The 15529-nt window shown below is 39.7% G+C and overlaps 1 protein-coding gene across 3 annotated transcripts in view; it reads right to left on the bottom strand.

The window, feature by feature from the left end:
• LOC132833420 (WD repeat-containing protein 7) overlaps positions 1 to 15529 on the bottom strand; it is a 673682-nt gene that overhangs the window by 445766 nt on the left and 212387 nt on the right. For all 3 annotated transcript variants that reach the window (XM_060851797.1, XM_060851713.1, XM_060851878.1), the window contains 2 exons: positions 13534 to 13652; positions 8260 to 8383 (listed from right to left, as the gene is read on the bottom strand). In XM_060851797.1, coding sequence (XP_060707780.1) covers positions 8260 to 8383; positions 13534 to 13652 — 243 coding nt within the window. The remainder of the gene's footprint in view (positions 1 to 8259; positions 8384 to 13533; positions 13653 to 15529) is intronic.

Raw genomic sequence — 15529 nt, 5'->3', positions numbered from 1 at the left:
TTGCCACAATGATAAAATATAAACCGAATGAGTAATGAAGAAACTTCAGAGTGCTCTGGTCAAAGCATATTTTGAATATTGTGTCCAATTCTGGTCAGCGAGAAACAAGAGAAACATTTTAGGATTGGAGGCAATGAAACAGCATTATTCTGGATATCACCTCAGGTTTAAGGAATGAATGAGGAGAAAATAAGCTTTACAGCCTTAAAAGGTATTTGAGTAGAGAAACATAAGATTCTTGCAGGGATAGGGAAAGCAAAACCAGAATATTACTTTCAATTAAGCAATGGGATTCAACTAAGAAATATGGTTTCAAGTTTGTAAGCAGTATACCTCACACTAGGGTCAAAAAAAATTCTTTACATACTAATAATCATGTGGACTAAATTTCCATAAAGAGTTGTGGAGGCAAAAATACAAATAATTAATGAACCAAGTTGGAGGGTAGCAAACAAAATTGGAATCTTTTTCCATAGACCAAATATGCTTCCTCAACCTTAATTATGTATCTTTTGACACAGTGAAAATGCCCAGAGGAGGTGCAGAATCCAAATGATTTAACATTTGCAAAAAGGAATTAAATTATTATCTGGTAAAAACAGAATTGACAGGAGTTGAACATGACTTAAATTGTGTCGTTCTTTCTCTCCCCTCCTCCACTGAAAAGTAGGTCATTGTGAGGGGCAAAATCCATAGCAAAAGATGCTTCTGTTTGCAATAATCTCAGTAGGCTGAATGACCTTTCCTTGTCCTGGATTCAACATTCCACATTATAGCAGTCAATACAACACATCTTCTGATTTCTCTTTCAGCTAATCAGTTGGGTAGGGAATACAAAGAGGGGGAAAAAAAAACAAACTCATGTATGCTTGTCCCAGTTGGTAGCATGAGTCAGAAAGTTATGGGTTAGAACTCTCCTCCAAGGTTTGAACTCACAACTTAACCTAACTACAAAGTTAAAAATCACACAACACCAAGTTATAGTCCAACAGGTTTAAGTGGAAGCACTAGCTTTCGGAGCACCACTCCTTCATCAGGTAGTTGAGGGGTACACAATTGTAAGCCACACACACACACACACGCACACACACACACACACACACACACACACACACTCCTACAGACACACACTTCCACATGCATTCCCACACCCACACCTACATACGCACTCACTCATGGACACCCACAACCCCCCGACACACACGCGGACACTCAGACACATGCACCCCACCCCCCAGACCCATGTGCGTGTGTGTGTGTGCGCGCGCGCCTGTCTGGTGTGGGAGCGTCTGAGGGAGAGCTTCTGTGTGTGCCGCGCACGCATGTGCATGAGTGTGGGGTGGTCTGAGTCTGTGGGGGAGGGCATGTATGGGTGTGGGTGTAGGTGTGGATGTGGGAGTGTGTGTGTCTGTGGGCGCGTGTGTGTGTCAGGAGTGGGGGGTTGTGGGTAGCCATGAGAGAGTGCATGTGTGGGTGTGAGGTGTCTGCGTCTGTGAGGGAATGCATGCGTGATCGTGGGAGTGTGTGTCTAACACTGGCAGCTCCAAATCATAACCTAACTACTTTATTGTAGTACTGTAATGGAGTCCTTGAAATAACATATCTGTGTGAAGCTCTATCTTCCTAATCCAGTGGTTTTAATGGATGTAAAAGACTTAGCACTATTGAAAGGAGAAATAGGGCTCTCCCTGAATACTGGACAATATTTCTTTTTCATTCAGAATCAAAATAGATTAATTGAACATTTATCTTATTCCATGACTCTCTGACTCTATTTCTGGGACTACGCTTTGTGAAAATGAATTGGCAATATGCCCACATATGAACTACAATCCTACAGGTACTTAATTGCACATGAATCTCAATACATTGTGAGACAAACAAGAGATATAGCATAATGTATTGTATATGTAGAGCACAAATCTCTTAATTGACCACAGCCTGTATCTGTAAGGTGCATTACTCTGGTAATTTTATGTCCTACACCACTGCCATGAATTTCTGGATTGTTGACAGCTTTTCATCTGGGATGCACTGCCAAGCTATACAAAATATTCGGAAATCTACATGTGATAAATGAAGAGGCAAAGTAAACAGTTAAAAATACCTAATTTCTTCACCGAAATATTTAATACATTAAATAATTCTTGTTATATAAAATCAATTAACTTGTTGTCGAACAGACTGACTGCTGTCTAAAATAATCACAACAGGCAGTGGATTAATTCCCTCTGGGGATGCAATAAATAATAACCGAAATCCTAACACAACACCATTACTAGATTCAGTCTCACATTACACTGCACTTCCATAACTTCAACTCAAACAAAGTTTAAATATTGATATACAGTGTAATCATAGTAAACTCATGCTTCCTATTGTTAAACATTTTTTCTCACTCTATTATTACAAAAACCTGCTGCTTCTAAAGAATCAAAACTAATCCCAATAATTACCTGAAAATACACTTGAGCTATAAACCATTGAGTGTACTTATTTATTCTGAGAAATGAAATATTAAAAAAAACAAAAGCTTCAATTCAGATAAGGAAGACAAATTCATAATGCACTTGCAGATATAGCACAATGACAGTTCGAATAAAAGTAAAGTCCTGTCAATACCAAACATCTCAAATATAAACAGGATGTACTGGGGGAAAAATAACACTTAACAGTTCTGACAGGATCTTGGAGAGAGCATGTTTTAATGATCTGAGTGTGAAATGATGTTTCTCCAAAAGTGAAGTCCTATTGTGTTCAAAACAGTAACTCTCTTTCTTTCTCTACAGATGCTTGCAAAAGCTGTTTAGGTTTTTCAGCACTTTCTGTGGTTATATTATAAAATATTCTGCACAATTGATTCACGTACATTAATAATGTTAAGTCAGAAAAGTAATAGTTCCATTGCATTTGACAGTATGGAGCATGCAATATATAAGGACTGCTCTACTCCTACTTTTTTTTTGCTCCAAAGCAATTCCACATTTCTGGTGGATCATTTAAACAGTTTTTAGACAATAAGTGCAGGAGTAGGCCATTCTGCCCTTCGAGCCTGCACCACCATTCAATATGATCATGGCTGATCATCCTTAATCCGTGTCCTGTTCCTGCCTTACCTCCATAACCCTTGATTCCACTATCCTTGAGAGCTCTATCCAACTCTTTCTTAAATGAATCCTGAGACTGGGCCTCCACTGCCCTCAGGGGCAGAGCATTCAACACAGCCACCACTCTCTGGGTGAAGAAGTTTCTCCTCATCTCTGTCCTAAATGGTCTACCCCATATTTTTAAGCTGTGTCCTCTGGTTCGGCACTCACCCATCAGCGGAAACATGTTTCCTGCCTCCAGAGTATCCAATCGTTTAATAATCTTATACGACTCAATCAGATCCCCTCTCAGTCTTCTAAACTCAAGGGTATACAAGCCCAGTCGTTCCAGTCTTTCAGCATAAGATAATCCCGCCATTCTAGGAAACGACGTGAACCTATGCTGCACTCCCTCAATAGGCAGAATGGCTTTCCTCAAATTTGGAGACCAGAACTGCACACAGTACTCCAGGTGTGGTCTCACCAGGGCCCTGTACAGCTGCAGAAGAACCTCTTTGTTTCTATACTCAATCCCTCTTGTTATGAAGGCCAGCATGCTATTAGCTTTCTTTACTACCTGCTGTACCTGCATGCTTACCTTCATTGACTGATGCACAAGAACACCCAGATCTCTTTGTACTGCCCCTTTACCTAAATTGATTCCATTTAGGTAGTAATCTGCCTTCCTGTTCTTGCCACCAAAGTGTATAACCATACATTTATCCACATTAAACTGCATCTGCCATGCATCTGACCACTCACCTAACTTGTCCACGTCACCCTGTAATCTCCTAACATCCTCATCACATTTCACCCTGCCATCCAGCTTAGTTCATCAGCAAATTTGTTAATGTTATTACTAATACCATTTTTTATATCATTTTATATATTGTAAAAAGCTGCGCTCCCAGTACTGATCCCTCCGGTACCCCACTGGTCACTGCCTGCCATTCCGAAATGGAGCCATTTATCACTGCTCTTTGTTTCCTATCAGCCAGCCAACTTTCAATTCAAGTTAGTAATTTGCCCCCAATAACATGAACCCTAATTTTGCTCACTAACCTCCTATGTGGTACTTTATCAAAAGCTTTCTGAAAGTCCAGGTACACTACATCTACTGGATCTCCCTCGTCCATCTTCAGAGTTACATCCTTTTATGTCTTTTTATACCTTAGTGAATGTGTGAATGGTTAAAGGAGGCTGGCAAGCTAAGTGGCTGAGACGGCTAAGATCAGGAACTGGGAGAGAAACCAGAGGCCTGAGTACTACACCCATTTACAAGCCATTTAACAGCACCACTGTTCCTGCCTCCATGTCATTCAAATGCTCAGAATTTGAATGCATAATCAGACAGGAACTGAACCCTCACATCCCAAAAGGAAAAAGCAATATAACTAACAAAAACCTCAATGTTGCATCGACCTGTGGAACCAATCTGAAGTCTATCTATCCTACGCTATGCTGAAAATGTGTTGCTGGAAAAGCGCAGGTCAGGCAGCATCTAAGGAGCAGGAGAATCGCCGTTTCAGGTATGAGCCCTTCTTCAGGAATGAGGCCTTACAAGGATGCCTTCCTTGAAGAAGCTCTCTTCCTCCCTCTACAGCCTCATTCCTGAGGAAGGGCTCATGCCCGAAACATCAATTCTCCTGCTCCTTGGATGCTGCCTGACCTGCTGCGCTTTTCCAGCAACACATTTTCAGCTCTGATCTCCAGCATCTGGAGTCCTCACTTTCTCCTATCCTACACTATCCCATTTTCATCCATGTGTTTATCCAATGACCATTTAAATGTCCTCAAAGTTGGCAAGTCTACCACCGATGCAGGCAGGGTGTTCCACACCCCTATCACTCTTTGAGTAAGGAAACTACCTCTGACATCTGTCCTACATCTATCAACCTTCAATTTAAAGCTATATCCCGTTGTGCTAGCCATCACCATTCAAAGAAAAAGACTCTCCCTGTCTACCCTATCTAATATGTCTCAATTAAGTCACTCTCAACCTTCTTTTCTCCAATGAATACAGCCTCAAGTCCCTTAGCCTTTCCTCATAAGACCTTCCTTCTATACCAGGCAACATCCTAGTAAATTGCCTCTGAACCTTTTCAAAATCTTCCACATCCTTTTTATAATGCGGTGACCAGGATAGTATGCAATACTCCAAGGGCAGACAAATCTGTTCATTTCCAACAAACAAAAATACAAATTGCTGGAATAATTCAGCAGATCTGGCAGCATCTCTGAAGACAGAAACAGAGTCCAGCATCTGCAGTTTTATTTTAATGTTCAGTTCCAAGTTTTACTGTGTTTTTTTGTACTGATTTTCATTCTATGAAAAAAGATTAGTGTAACTTGTTGTCTTTTGAACTCTATGCCACAATTGAAAAAGACAATCAAAAAATTAGGCTTCAGTATGTTATATTCTATAACCACTGCTTTGTCAGACAATTACCCACAATAGTGTGCAACTTGAATGGAATGCTTGGGAGTTTGATGAGTTGGGGGAGTCTTAGCCTCTTTCAAAAAAGTCTAAATGTGTTTGTAATTAACTTGAAACAGAAAGTTACCAATAAATTCCAGGGCAAGAGAGCTAAGGAGGAGTATAAAAATAATCCAAAAAGGATGAGTTAATTAAGGAAGCTATGTTGAACAGATGTTTCCTATAAATGGGAGTTAACTCCTCAGTTTTATAACGTACAAATACAGCATCTTAAGTTGGAGTGGCGGTTTGATGAGTTCAGATATATTAAATCAGGAGGGAAAGGTGGTCTGTTTTTTTTTCTCAGTTTTACCACCCATCCATCTGCAGAGCAGACAGTCCAAGAGAACCAGGAAGGTGCTCAAAAGTCCCCCAAGATGATTTTGTTCATGAACTGGGCACTGGTGAATAAAATGGATCCTCAGACAAAGGCAGCAAGAGCCAATCCTGTGGCACCATGCATGATTCATCTGTACAGCAGGGAAGGAAGGAAGGAAGGAGAGCAATAGGTATGCATTTTGAAGCCACAGCTGTGACTCCAGAATGGTATGTTGCCTCTCTGGTGTCAAGGTTCAAAGGTGTTACAGAGCAGCTACAGGTCATTCTTCCAGGGAGCGTGATCAGCCAAAGGTCATGGTCCATGTTGGTGCCAATAACTTGCATGGGAAGGAGGTTGGGGTCCTGCAGTCAGAATTTAGGGATCTAGGTTAAAAAAATTTAGGAAGGACCTCATGAGTAGTAATCACCGGATTACTCCTAGCACCATGTGAAAATGAGTACAGAGAAAGGCAAGGACCAATTAGGGATATTGCACATTGCTTTGTGGGAGGGAAATTGTATTTCATTAACTTGTTTGAGTTTTTAGAATAAGTAACAAAGAGGATTGATGAGGTAGAGCAGTGGATGTGATCTATGTGGACTTTAGTAAGGCGTTCGATAAGGTTCCTCACAGGAGATGGGTTATCAAGGTTAGATCACTTAGAATACAGGGAGAACTAGCCATTCAGATACAGAACTGGCTCAAAACTAGGAGACAGTGGGTGGTGGTGGAGGGTTGCTTTTCCGACTGGAGGACTGTGACCCACGGTGTGCCACAAGGATCGGTGCTGGGTCCACTGCTTTTTATCATTTATATAAATGATTTGGATGTGAACATAGGAAATATGGTTAATAAATTTGCAGATAACACCAAAGTTGGGGAGGTGTAGTGAACAGTAAAGAAGGTCACCTCAGTGTAGAACAGGACCTTAATCAAATGGGCTGAGGAGTGGCAGATGGACTTTAATTTAGATAAATGTGTGAAGTGCTGCATTTTGGAAAGGCAAATCAGGGCAGGACTTATGCACTTAATGGTAATGTCCTGGAAAGTGTTCCTGAACAAAGAGACCTTGAAGACAATACAAAGATGGACGGGAGGGTGACAGGATAAATGCAAGAAGGATGTTCCTGATGATCAGGGATTCCAGAGCCAGGCATCACAATTTAAGGATCCTGGACTGAGATAAGAAATTTCTTCAGCCGGAGTGGCGAGTTTTATGTCACAGAAAAACTATTAGAAACAAAACACAATGTTTTCTAGAAGGAATTAGACATAGCTGTTGGGGTTAAAAGGATCAAAGAATATGGGGAGAAAGCAGGAACAGGGTAATGAGTTAGATATCAGCCATAATCATAATTGTGAGGTGATAGTAGCTCAAAGGGCTGAATGGCATATTTTTGCTATTTTCCATGTTTCTGACTGGCACCAGGGAGTGCACAAAAAGTGGACTGGACTCAGCTGGCAAAAAGTAGCTGATGGATCTGTGGCGAGGTGACCAGTTGTCAGTGCCAAAATCCTCTGCCTGCCAACAACTAATATTTAAAGCCTAAAGAAACCCAGTTTATTTACCCTTACCAATTGCTATAAGCTGATCAATACATCAGAAATGTTATAAATGTAAACCAGTTGCTCTGTGCCTTTTGCAAGGAAGTGAAAAGACAGGAGGAGCGGCAAGTGCTGGCAAAATGCAAGGATCATCTTAGCGATCCCTGTGGACAGGGACCAATGAACACCTTTCCTAGCTTTTCTATCCACCCATAACACCAATATATTTTTTGGAGTCTGTCTACGAGAATACAAAGGGGAATTTTATAAAAGGGTTAGAATTTTAATCAACAGAGTTATATTTTTTTTACAGTTCATGATTGTTCACATGTAGTCAGAATCAATTTATTTCCAATAAATAGTAACTCATTATGTACAGAAACCTGGTCTGCAGTTTCTGTTAATTTTGGTCTTTACAGATATATATTTCGAGTATGTTGAGAAATTTTGCATACTTTGATAAAATCTTTAACTTGCTAATGCTTAGGTGAATACTGAGGATTGATTTCCAGTGAGGCATAATATTTTATATAACTTAGAAATATAAGTAGATTATTGGAACAGCCTCAGCTCATTCTAGCCTTCCTAAATATGGACTCAGCTGGCAAAATATGACAGAAATAACAAATGCATTTTCAGATGACATCTGTAAAATGTCTCACATTAATATGCTTCAAACTTTAATCCAAATAAAAAGCTAACAAAAAAAACAGATTGAATTTATGAATAATGTCATTGGAAACCAATCATTGTAACCTATAGGGCATCATTACATCATGTCGCCGTCTGCATATTCATAACTGCACAATTGAGACGACCATGATGATACTTACGTGACATAATGTTGTCAACATACTGTGGCAAGTAGGGTGCCCATGTGTCTATTGTTTCCTTTCTTCCTTCTTTCTCGATTCTTCGAAGCTCTGCCAACAGTAAAGCTTGAGCGGCTTCCCTCACCTTTAAAGAAAAGGTAATTAAAATATATTTATTACTGTGCGAAATTCTAGAAAGAACGAATTAAATTTTTTTTTTAAAAAAGTGGTACACTAAAAGCTTGATCAATTTTTTAGATTTTCATAAACATATATAAATTGTAGATGATCAATTATTGGATAAAAACATAAGAAAAAATGCGTAGAGGTTGTACATAAAGCCCCTCGAGCCTACTTGGTTTAAAGTCACATTCATGCTAGACTGATTTGATGTGATTTATTTTTGCCACTAAGTACAGTGAAAAGTTTTGTTTTGTGAGCAGTACAGGCAGATCATCGCAAACAAGGACATACAGATCATAGGCTGCTTTGACAGAGAGAGGCATTCAAGGTTGCAAGGGGTGTAAAAAAGCAAGATCTGAAATTAGAGGGGTCAGTGCAGCAGTCGAATAACAACAGGAAGAAGCTGCTCATGAATCTGTTGGCAGGTGTGTTCAAGCTTCTGTGTCTTCTGCCTGATGGAAGCTGTTGGAAGTGAGTATTACTGGGGTGGGAGGGGGTCTTCAATGATCTTGGCAGATTTTCTGCGGCAACAAGAAATGTAAATGGAGTCCATTGAAAGGAAGTTGGCTTCCATGATGATCTGGGCTGTGCATACAACTTTCTGTAGTTTCTGTGGTCCTGGACAAGGCAGTTGCTGTATCAAGCCATTATGCACCCAAATAGAATGCTTTCAAAGGTGCATCTGTAAAAGTTGGTGAGGGTCCTTATGGAAATGCAGAACTTCTAGAGGAAGAAGAGTCTTTGTGGCTTTTTGACCACTGCATTTACTTGGGAGGACCAGGACAGATTGTTGGTTATCGTCACTCCTACGAACTTGACACTCGTGACCCTCTCCATCTCAGCTTCATTTATGTAGGTAGGGGAATGTCTTCCTCCTTTCTTCCTGAAGTCAACGATTAGTTCTTTTGTTTTGCTGAGAGAGAGAGATTATTATAATTGCACCAAGCATTCTATCTCCTTCCATTATCTGGCTCATTGTCATTTAATACCTAGCCTACCATGGTGACGTTTTCGGCAAACTTGTAGGTGGCGCTCATACGAAATGTGGCCACACAGTTGTGAGGGGCTAAGTATACATCCTTACAAGATACCAGTGTTGAGGATTATTGTGGAGGAGGTGCAGTTGTCTATCTTCACTGATTGCATTGTGAGGGTCAGGAAGCTAAGGATCCAATTGCAGACGTTAGAGCTGAGACCTAGGTCTGAGATTAATCTGGTAGGGATTATGGTTTTGAAGACAGAGCTGTCTATGGTTGACTGGGTGAAGACAGCAAGTTTTCTTCCCTGAAGGACATTTGTGAACTGGCTGATTTTATGGTAATCCAGAAATTACAATGTCATCTTTACCTCAGATGCTCTTTACAGCAGACTTATTCACTAATTAAAATTACATTTCTCTGCTGTTGCAATGCAAGTTAAACAGTTAGTCTAGACCTTTGAAGTACTAGCCTAATAACATCAGCCTTTTCCTTGGGCAGCTTCTTGAGACCGAAGATGGCTTTGCAGTAACAACCATTCAGCCTTCGTCTTCAGTGAAGAGCCTAAAGGAGGGAATTTGAGAGCTAAACGCTTGATTGACACAGCAAAGAAAACTAGGAATTCTGAAGAGACCAGAGTTGGAGCAAGACAGAGATCTATATAGGTTGTAAACAGGTGGCCACAAGGCTAGGGAGGGACAAGACTCTAGGAGGAGTTGAAAGGAAGGAAGAAAATTTGTAATTACATGCATTGCCTGACTGGGTCAGCAAACACAGAGGTAATATCTTAACACTCATCAAATTTCATTTATACACAACAGTCAAACGTTTGGATCAGACTTACTGACGGTCCAAAGTGGAGGCCAGCCAGCAAAACATGAAAATAATCAACTCAAGAGATTGCACATACATGAATACTTTAGGACTGGATGAGCTGAGGTAGATGTGAAGACAGGCAATAACGCAAATAAATTATGTTTCAAATACAGTAAATTCATCCTCTCTTTAAGTGCTTTGTTGTTTCTTTTAAACTTCGAAGTGATATGAAACTTCCAAAACACTGGCTTCATTGATTTTCTCGAAATGATCACTTGGCTCTTGGTAATTGAACCAATGCAAGCATTTTAAATAGGAAAATAGTAGGTGGGGTAATGGCGAATATATCAAATCTAACAGCGAACTAACAATAAAAGTGTTTTTAACATTAGGTGAATTGAAAATCCACATATCCTCAACTAACACAATAAAACGCATTTATTCTTGTGTTACAATGTGAACTTTCATGATGTTCTTAAAAGCTGACAGTGGCTCTGTGCTCAAGTTATTTATCAAATTGGTAAAATCCCAGCAGCTCTTCATTCCACTCCTCTTGGTACCTCTCTCACAAAGCTGCACATTCAACAAAATTTCTGCCACAATAGCAGAGGTGTGATGTCAAGGCTACCCACTCATTAATCAAGTATAGGTACCAAAAACCATTTACTAGTCACTACAAAAAGCTGTAACAGTCAGCAAACTGTCACCTGGCAACCATGCAGCACAAATTCTGCATTGTCACAGCCTCACAGAAACTTATTTCAATATCAAATTGGAATCATGAAATCAAAACATTGTTAAACTGTCTAGGAAACTGTAAATCAATTCCATCAAATGCATCAAATATATTAAGTAAACTGAAGATTTCACTTATTTTACTTCAACACTAATCAGTGCTAAATTTGAATTAAAAGTCAAAAGATACTTGGAGAAAAATTGCTTGTTAAATTGTTAGTGCAACAAAAATATCATTGCCTAAATAGATGTGCAATCCCCCAGTCTTTCTAATTTGGACACATAAGAACATAGGAATTAGGAGTAGGAGTTGAATGTTCAGCCTTATGAGATGTCTCCAGCAGTCAATATGATCATGGCTGATCTTCACTTTCATGCCATCATTTAGTCAGCTCCCCCATACACTGAGATTCCCTGATCTATCAATGATCTGTTTCACTAAGCTGTAGATAAATTCAATGACCCCCAACTCCCACGTCTGGAGAACTGAATCCCATAGACTAACAGCCAGAGAAAAGAATTCTCATCATCATCTTAAAAGGGGATTTCTTATTCTGAAAACATTATATCCTAGTTCAGGTCTCCCCAGCAAGTGCAAACATGTCCCTGCTACTCGTCCTATCTAGTACCCTCAGGATATTTCTTGTTTCTAATGAACACACAAACAAGGAACATAAAATTACAAAGAGATATTGATACACTAGATGAATGGGAAAAATTGTGGCAGATGGAATTTAATGTTAGCAAGTGAGAGGTTATCCATTTAGAGCCAAAAAGGAATGCAGCAGGGTACTTTCTAGGTGGCATGAAGTTAAAAACAGTGAATGACCAAAGAGTCTTGGGGGTCCAGGCACATAAAATTTTAAAATTTCATCCCTCCTCCCTACCTTTTATCTTAGCAAAGCCCCTCTCCAAAGTCCCTCCTCCCTCCCTTTTATCTTAGCAAAGCCCCTCCCCAAGTCCCTCCTCCCTACCTTTTATCTTAGCAAACACTTTCCAATCCTCACACTTCCTCCAAACCAAAGGAGTTGCCATGGGCACCCGCATAGGCCCCAGCTATGCCTGCCTCTTCGTAGGATATGTGGAACAGTCCATCTTCCGCAACTACACTGGCACCACCCCCCACCTTTTCCTCCGCTACATCGATGACTGTATCGGCGCTGTCTCGTGCTCCCATGAGGAGGTTGAAGAGTTCATCTACTTTACCAACACCTTTCATCCCGACCTCAAATTCACCTGGACCGTCTCAGACTCCTCTCTCCCCTTCCTAGACCTTTCCATTTCTATCTCGGGCGACCGAATCAACACAGACATCTACTATAAACCGACTGACTCCCACAGCTACCTAGACTACACCTCCTCCCACCCTGCCCCCTGTAAAAACGCCATCCCATATTCCCAATTCCTTCGTCTCCGCCGCACCTGCTCCCGGGAGGACCAGTTCCAATACAGTACAGCCCAGATGGCCTCCTTCTTCAAGGACCGCAGATTCCCCCCAGACGTGATCGACGATGCCCTCCACCGCATCTCCTCCACTTGCCGCTCCATTGCCCTTGAGCCCCGCCCCTCCAACCGCCACCAGGACAGAACCCCACTGGTCCTCACCTACCACCCCACCAACCTCCATATACAGCGTATCATCCGCCGTCATTTCCACCACCTCCAAACGGACCCCACCACCAGGGATATATTTCCCTCCCCTCCCCGATCAGTGTTCCGAAAAGACCACTCCCTCCGTGACTCCCTCTTCAGGTCCACACCCCCCACCAACCCAACCTCCACTCCCGGCACCTTCCCCTGCAACCGCAAGAAATGCAAAACTTGCACCCACACCTCCTCCCTTGCTTCTCTCCAAGGCCCCAAGGGATCCTTCCATATCTGCCACAAATTCACCTGCACCTCCACACACATCATCTATTGCATCCGCTGCACCCAATGTGGCCTCCTCTATATTGGGGAGACAGGCCGCCTACATGCAGAACGTTTCAGAGAACACCTCTGGGACACCCGGACCAACCAACCCCACCATCCCATGAAAATTATAGGTCATATGGAGAAACTTTCCCTTCTGTTGACTTTATATTGCATTTAAGGTTCAAATCCTTAAAATAGTCCCTAGATAAACATTGATCTGTTCCCATTATTCATTCTCTGTAGTGCGCCCCCACTAGCAAAACAACAAGCATTGCTTCCCATGTAATACTTAATGAAGTCAGACCAATCCACATTGTATAAACTCCAGTGCTATTGGGTATGAAACAGTGCTGTGTAATGTAGAACTTATTTACCCCAGCATCCTAAATTGGAGGAAAACCAGATAATGTTGAAATGAATGCTATTCTACTGCCAATGTTAGAAAACTTGATTCAAAGCAATCTAAATGTAAACATTCAATGAAATTGACACTGTAATAATTGTCTATTTGTTTTTCTATTACTCAAAACAAAACTGTGTCCATACAAAACAAGCTGCATCAAAAGGGAATTAATTCAAAGAACTGAATTGAATTAGCTTTATTGTCATTCCATTAAGACGACAGCCTGGTACACATACATTCCAAGGTATTATTTCTTTGAAGTTTTACCTCTAAACAACGATCTTGCCATCGTCGGGCTAACATCTCCAGAAGTGGAGGTCTAAACTTGTCCTGTCCGAGATGATCAGGAAGCATGACACAATGCATAGCTGCTAGTTGACTCCATCCTACAAAAGTACATCAAACACATTACACATGAAGGTACATGGATTAGTATTCCATAGTCACAAAAAACAAACAATCTTCGCACATTTAATTCAAAAGAGGTGCCAAAATTAACTTCAACCGGAGCTACAACAGAAATCTGCAAAGTGATACCAACACTGCTGCCGACCTTGGTTCAATAAAATACTTCTTAAACACTACTTATTTAACAACATATTTAAAAAGCAGCAAAATTTTTATCATCTACTCATTTCTAAGGCCAAATAGTAATCCCATTTGAAAGCTGAATTGCCAGTCTTACTTAAAGAACATTTAAAACATTTTTGATCAACAAAAATTGTGTAAAATTTTGATGATGACCAAGTTGATTCTAAAATTCAAAATTATAATTAGGTCATTGATTTATATAATGTCTTTGTCCCTCTAAACTAGAATGATTAAATAAAACAAGGCATTTGTGTCTATTCATATTGCAACAACATTTAAAATTGCTCAAGGCAACATTATATTGTGAACTTCAAAGACAATATAATTTATTATTTTGAAAAAATCCAACAAGGATTTTATGAGAAACAGTTAAAAGGAACAAAATTTTTACACTTTAAATATTCTAATATTTTGGTTGATCCATTCTTAGTTTTCAAAATTACATTCATATTTTATTGTATTAAACAGTGATGCAAACTGTTTAAGAACATTAAGCAGAAAAATGGGAATCTAAGGATGTTCTAATGTCAAATAATTGCCAGCATAATCCAAAGTAAAGCAATCAAACTGGAACTTTAGTTAACTCATAACGAAATAATGTTCAAGGGAAATATCCATGCTCTACTGGTGCAATTTAGTTCTCCTTGCAATCATTTTTCATGATCTATGTTGCTGATTAAAAGTAACATTTCATATAAATTCATTCTAATTTGGCAACATAGGTTGTGGGAAGGTCTTTATTGATGATGTAAATGGAATGGATCATTTTGCCATTGCATTGAAAGCCATACAAAACATCCTGTCCTATGACAAATTCTGAACAGCAATTTTCAACAAGAGAAAACTAAACATGAAGACTATCCTGGGTGCTCTGAATTGCCAGTAGAGTTGAGTTATCTCCTTTTATTTTAAGTTAGCTGTTCTGATTGTTTTATATACTTGGACAATTATTCTTCTCAATTATGTAGGCATATTTCGTTTGCTGCAGCAAAAATGTTTCCAATATTTTCTACTCTGTGCAGGGAATCAAAAAAAACATGTTTCAAACTGTTTTCATGAGTTAGATTAAAATTTCAGCCATTTATAATTCTTACACATCTAGGCATTTCATTCACAAAATTATAATATTCTTCATCCCAAGATGAAAAATAAATGTATGGAAGCAAAACTAAAAGTGCATTGTAACAGGTTGCCCATTTCAATAGTTTGAGGAAAGCTTTTTCCTGAACAAATGCACTTACTTCTATCTATGCAAGACTGATTAATGCTACATATACACTACTAAAATTAGCAGGATGAAAGTGGTATGGTGTATTAGAGAGGGAGTAGAATACCTTCATTGACTGAGGGGCAGTTATGTAAAACATTGCCAGAGCAGTCAGCCTCATGGGCAGCAACAGCAGCTTGGAAAGGAAAAGGAAGACAGAAAAGAGAAGAGAAGCAGAGTAATTTTTAAAGGCCAAAATAAAAATAACAGTATTAGTAAGAATGGAAAAATGAGACTGTAAAGATGTGAATATTAAACCACAATTTAGTAAACCTTATATTTATTAGAATCCACAATTATAACTCTAATATCTGCACATTAAAAGAAATTAAGAAAATAAATTTCATTAAAATAAAGTTTATATTCCATTCTCTCTAAAGCTATAATGAGCATCACATTAGCTCA

Source organism: Hemiscyllium ocellatum, chromosome 1, assembly GCF_020745735.1.
Source record: "Hemiscyllium ocellatum isolate sHemOce1 chromosome 1, sHemOce1.pat.X.cur, whole genome shotgun sequence".
NCBI lineage: Eukaryota > Metazoa > Chordata > Chondrichthyes > Orectolobiformes > Hemiscylliidae > Hemiscyllium > Hemiscyllium ocellatum.
This window is presented reverse-complemented; position numbering and strand designations above follow the sequence as displayed.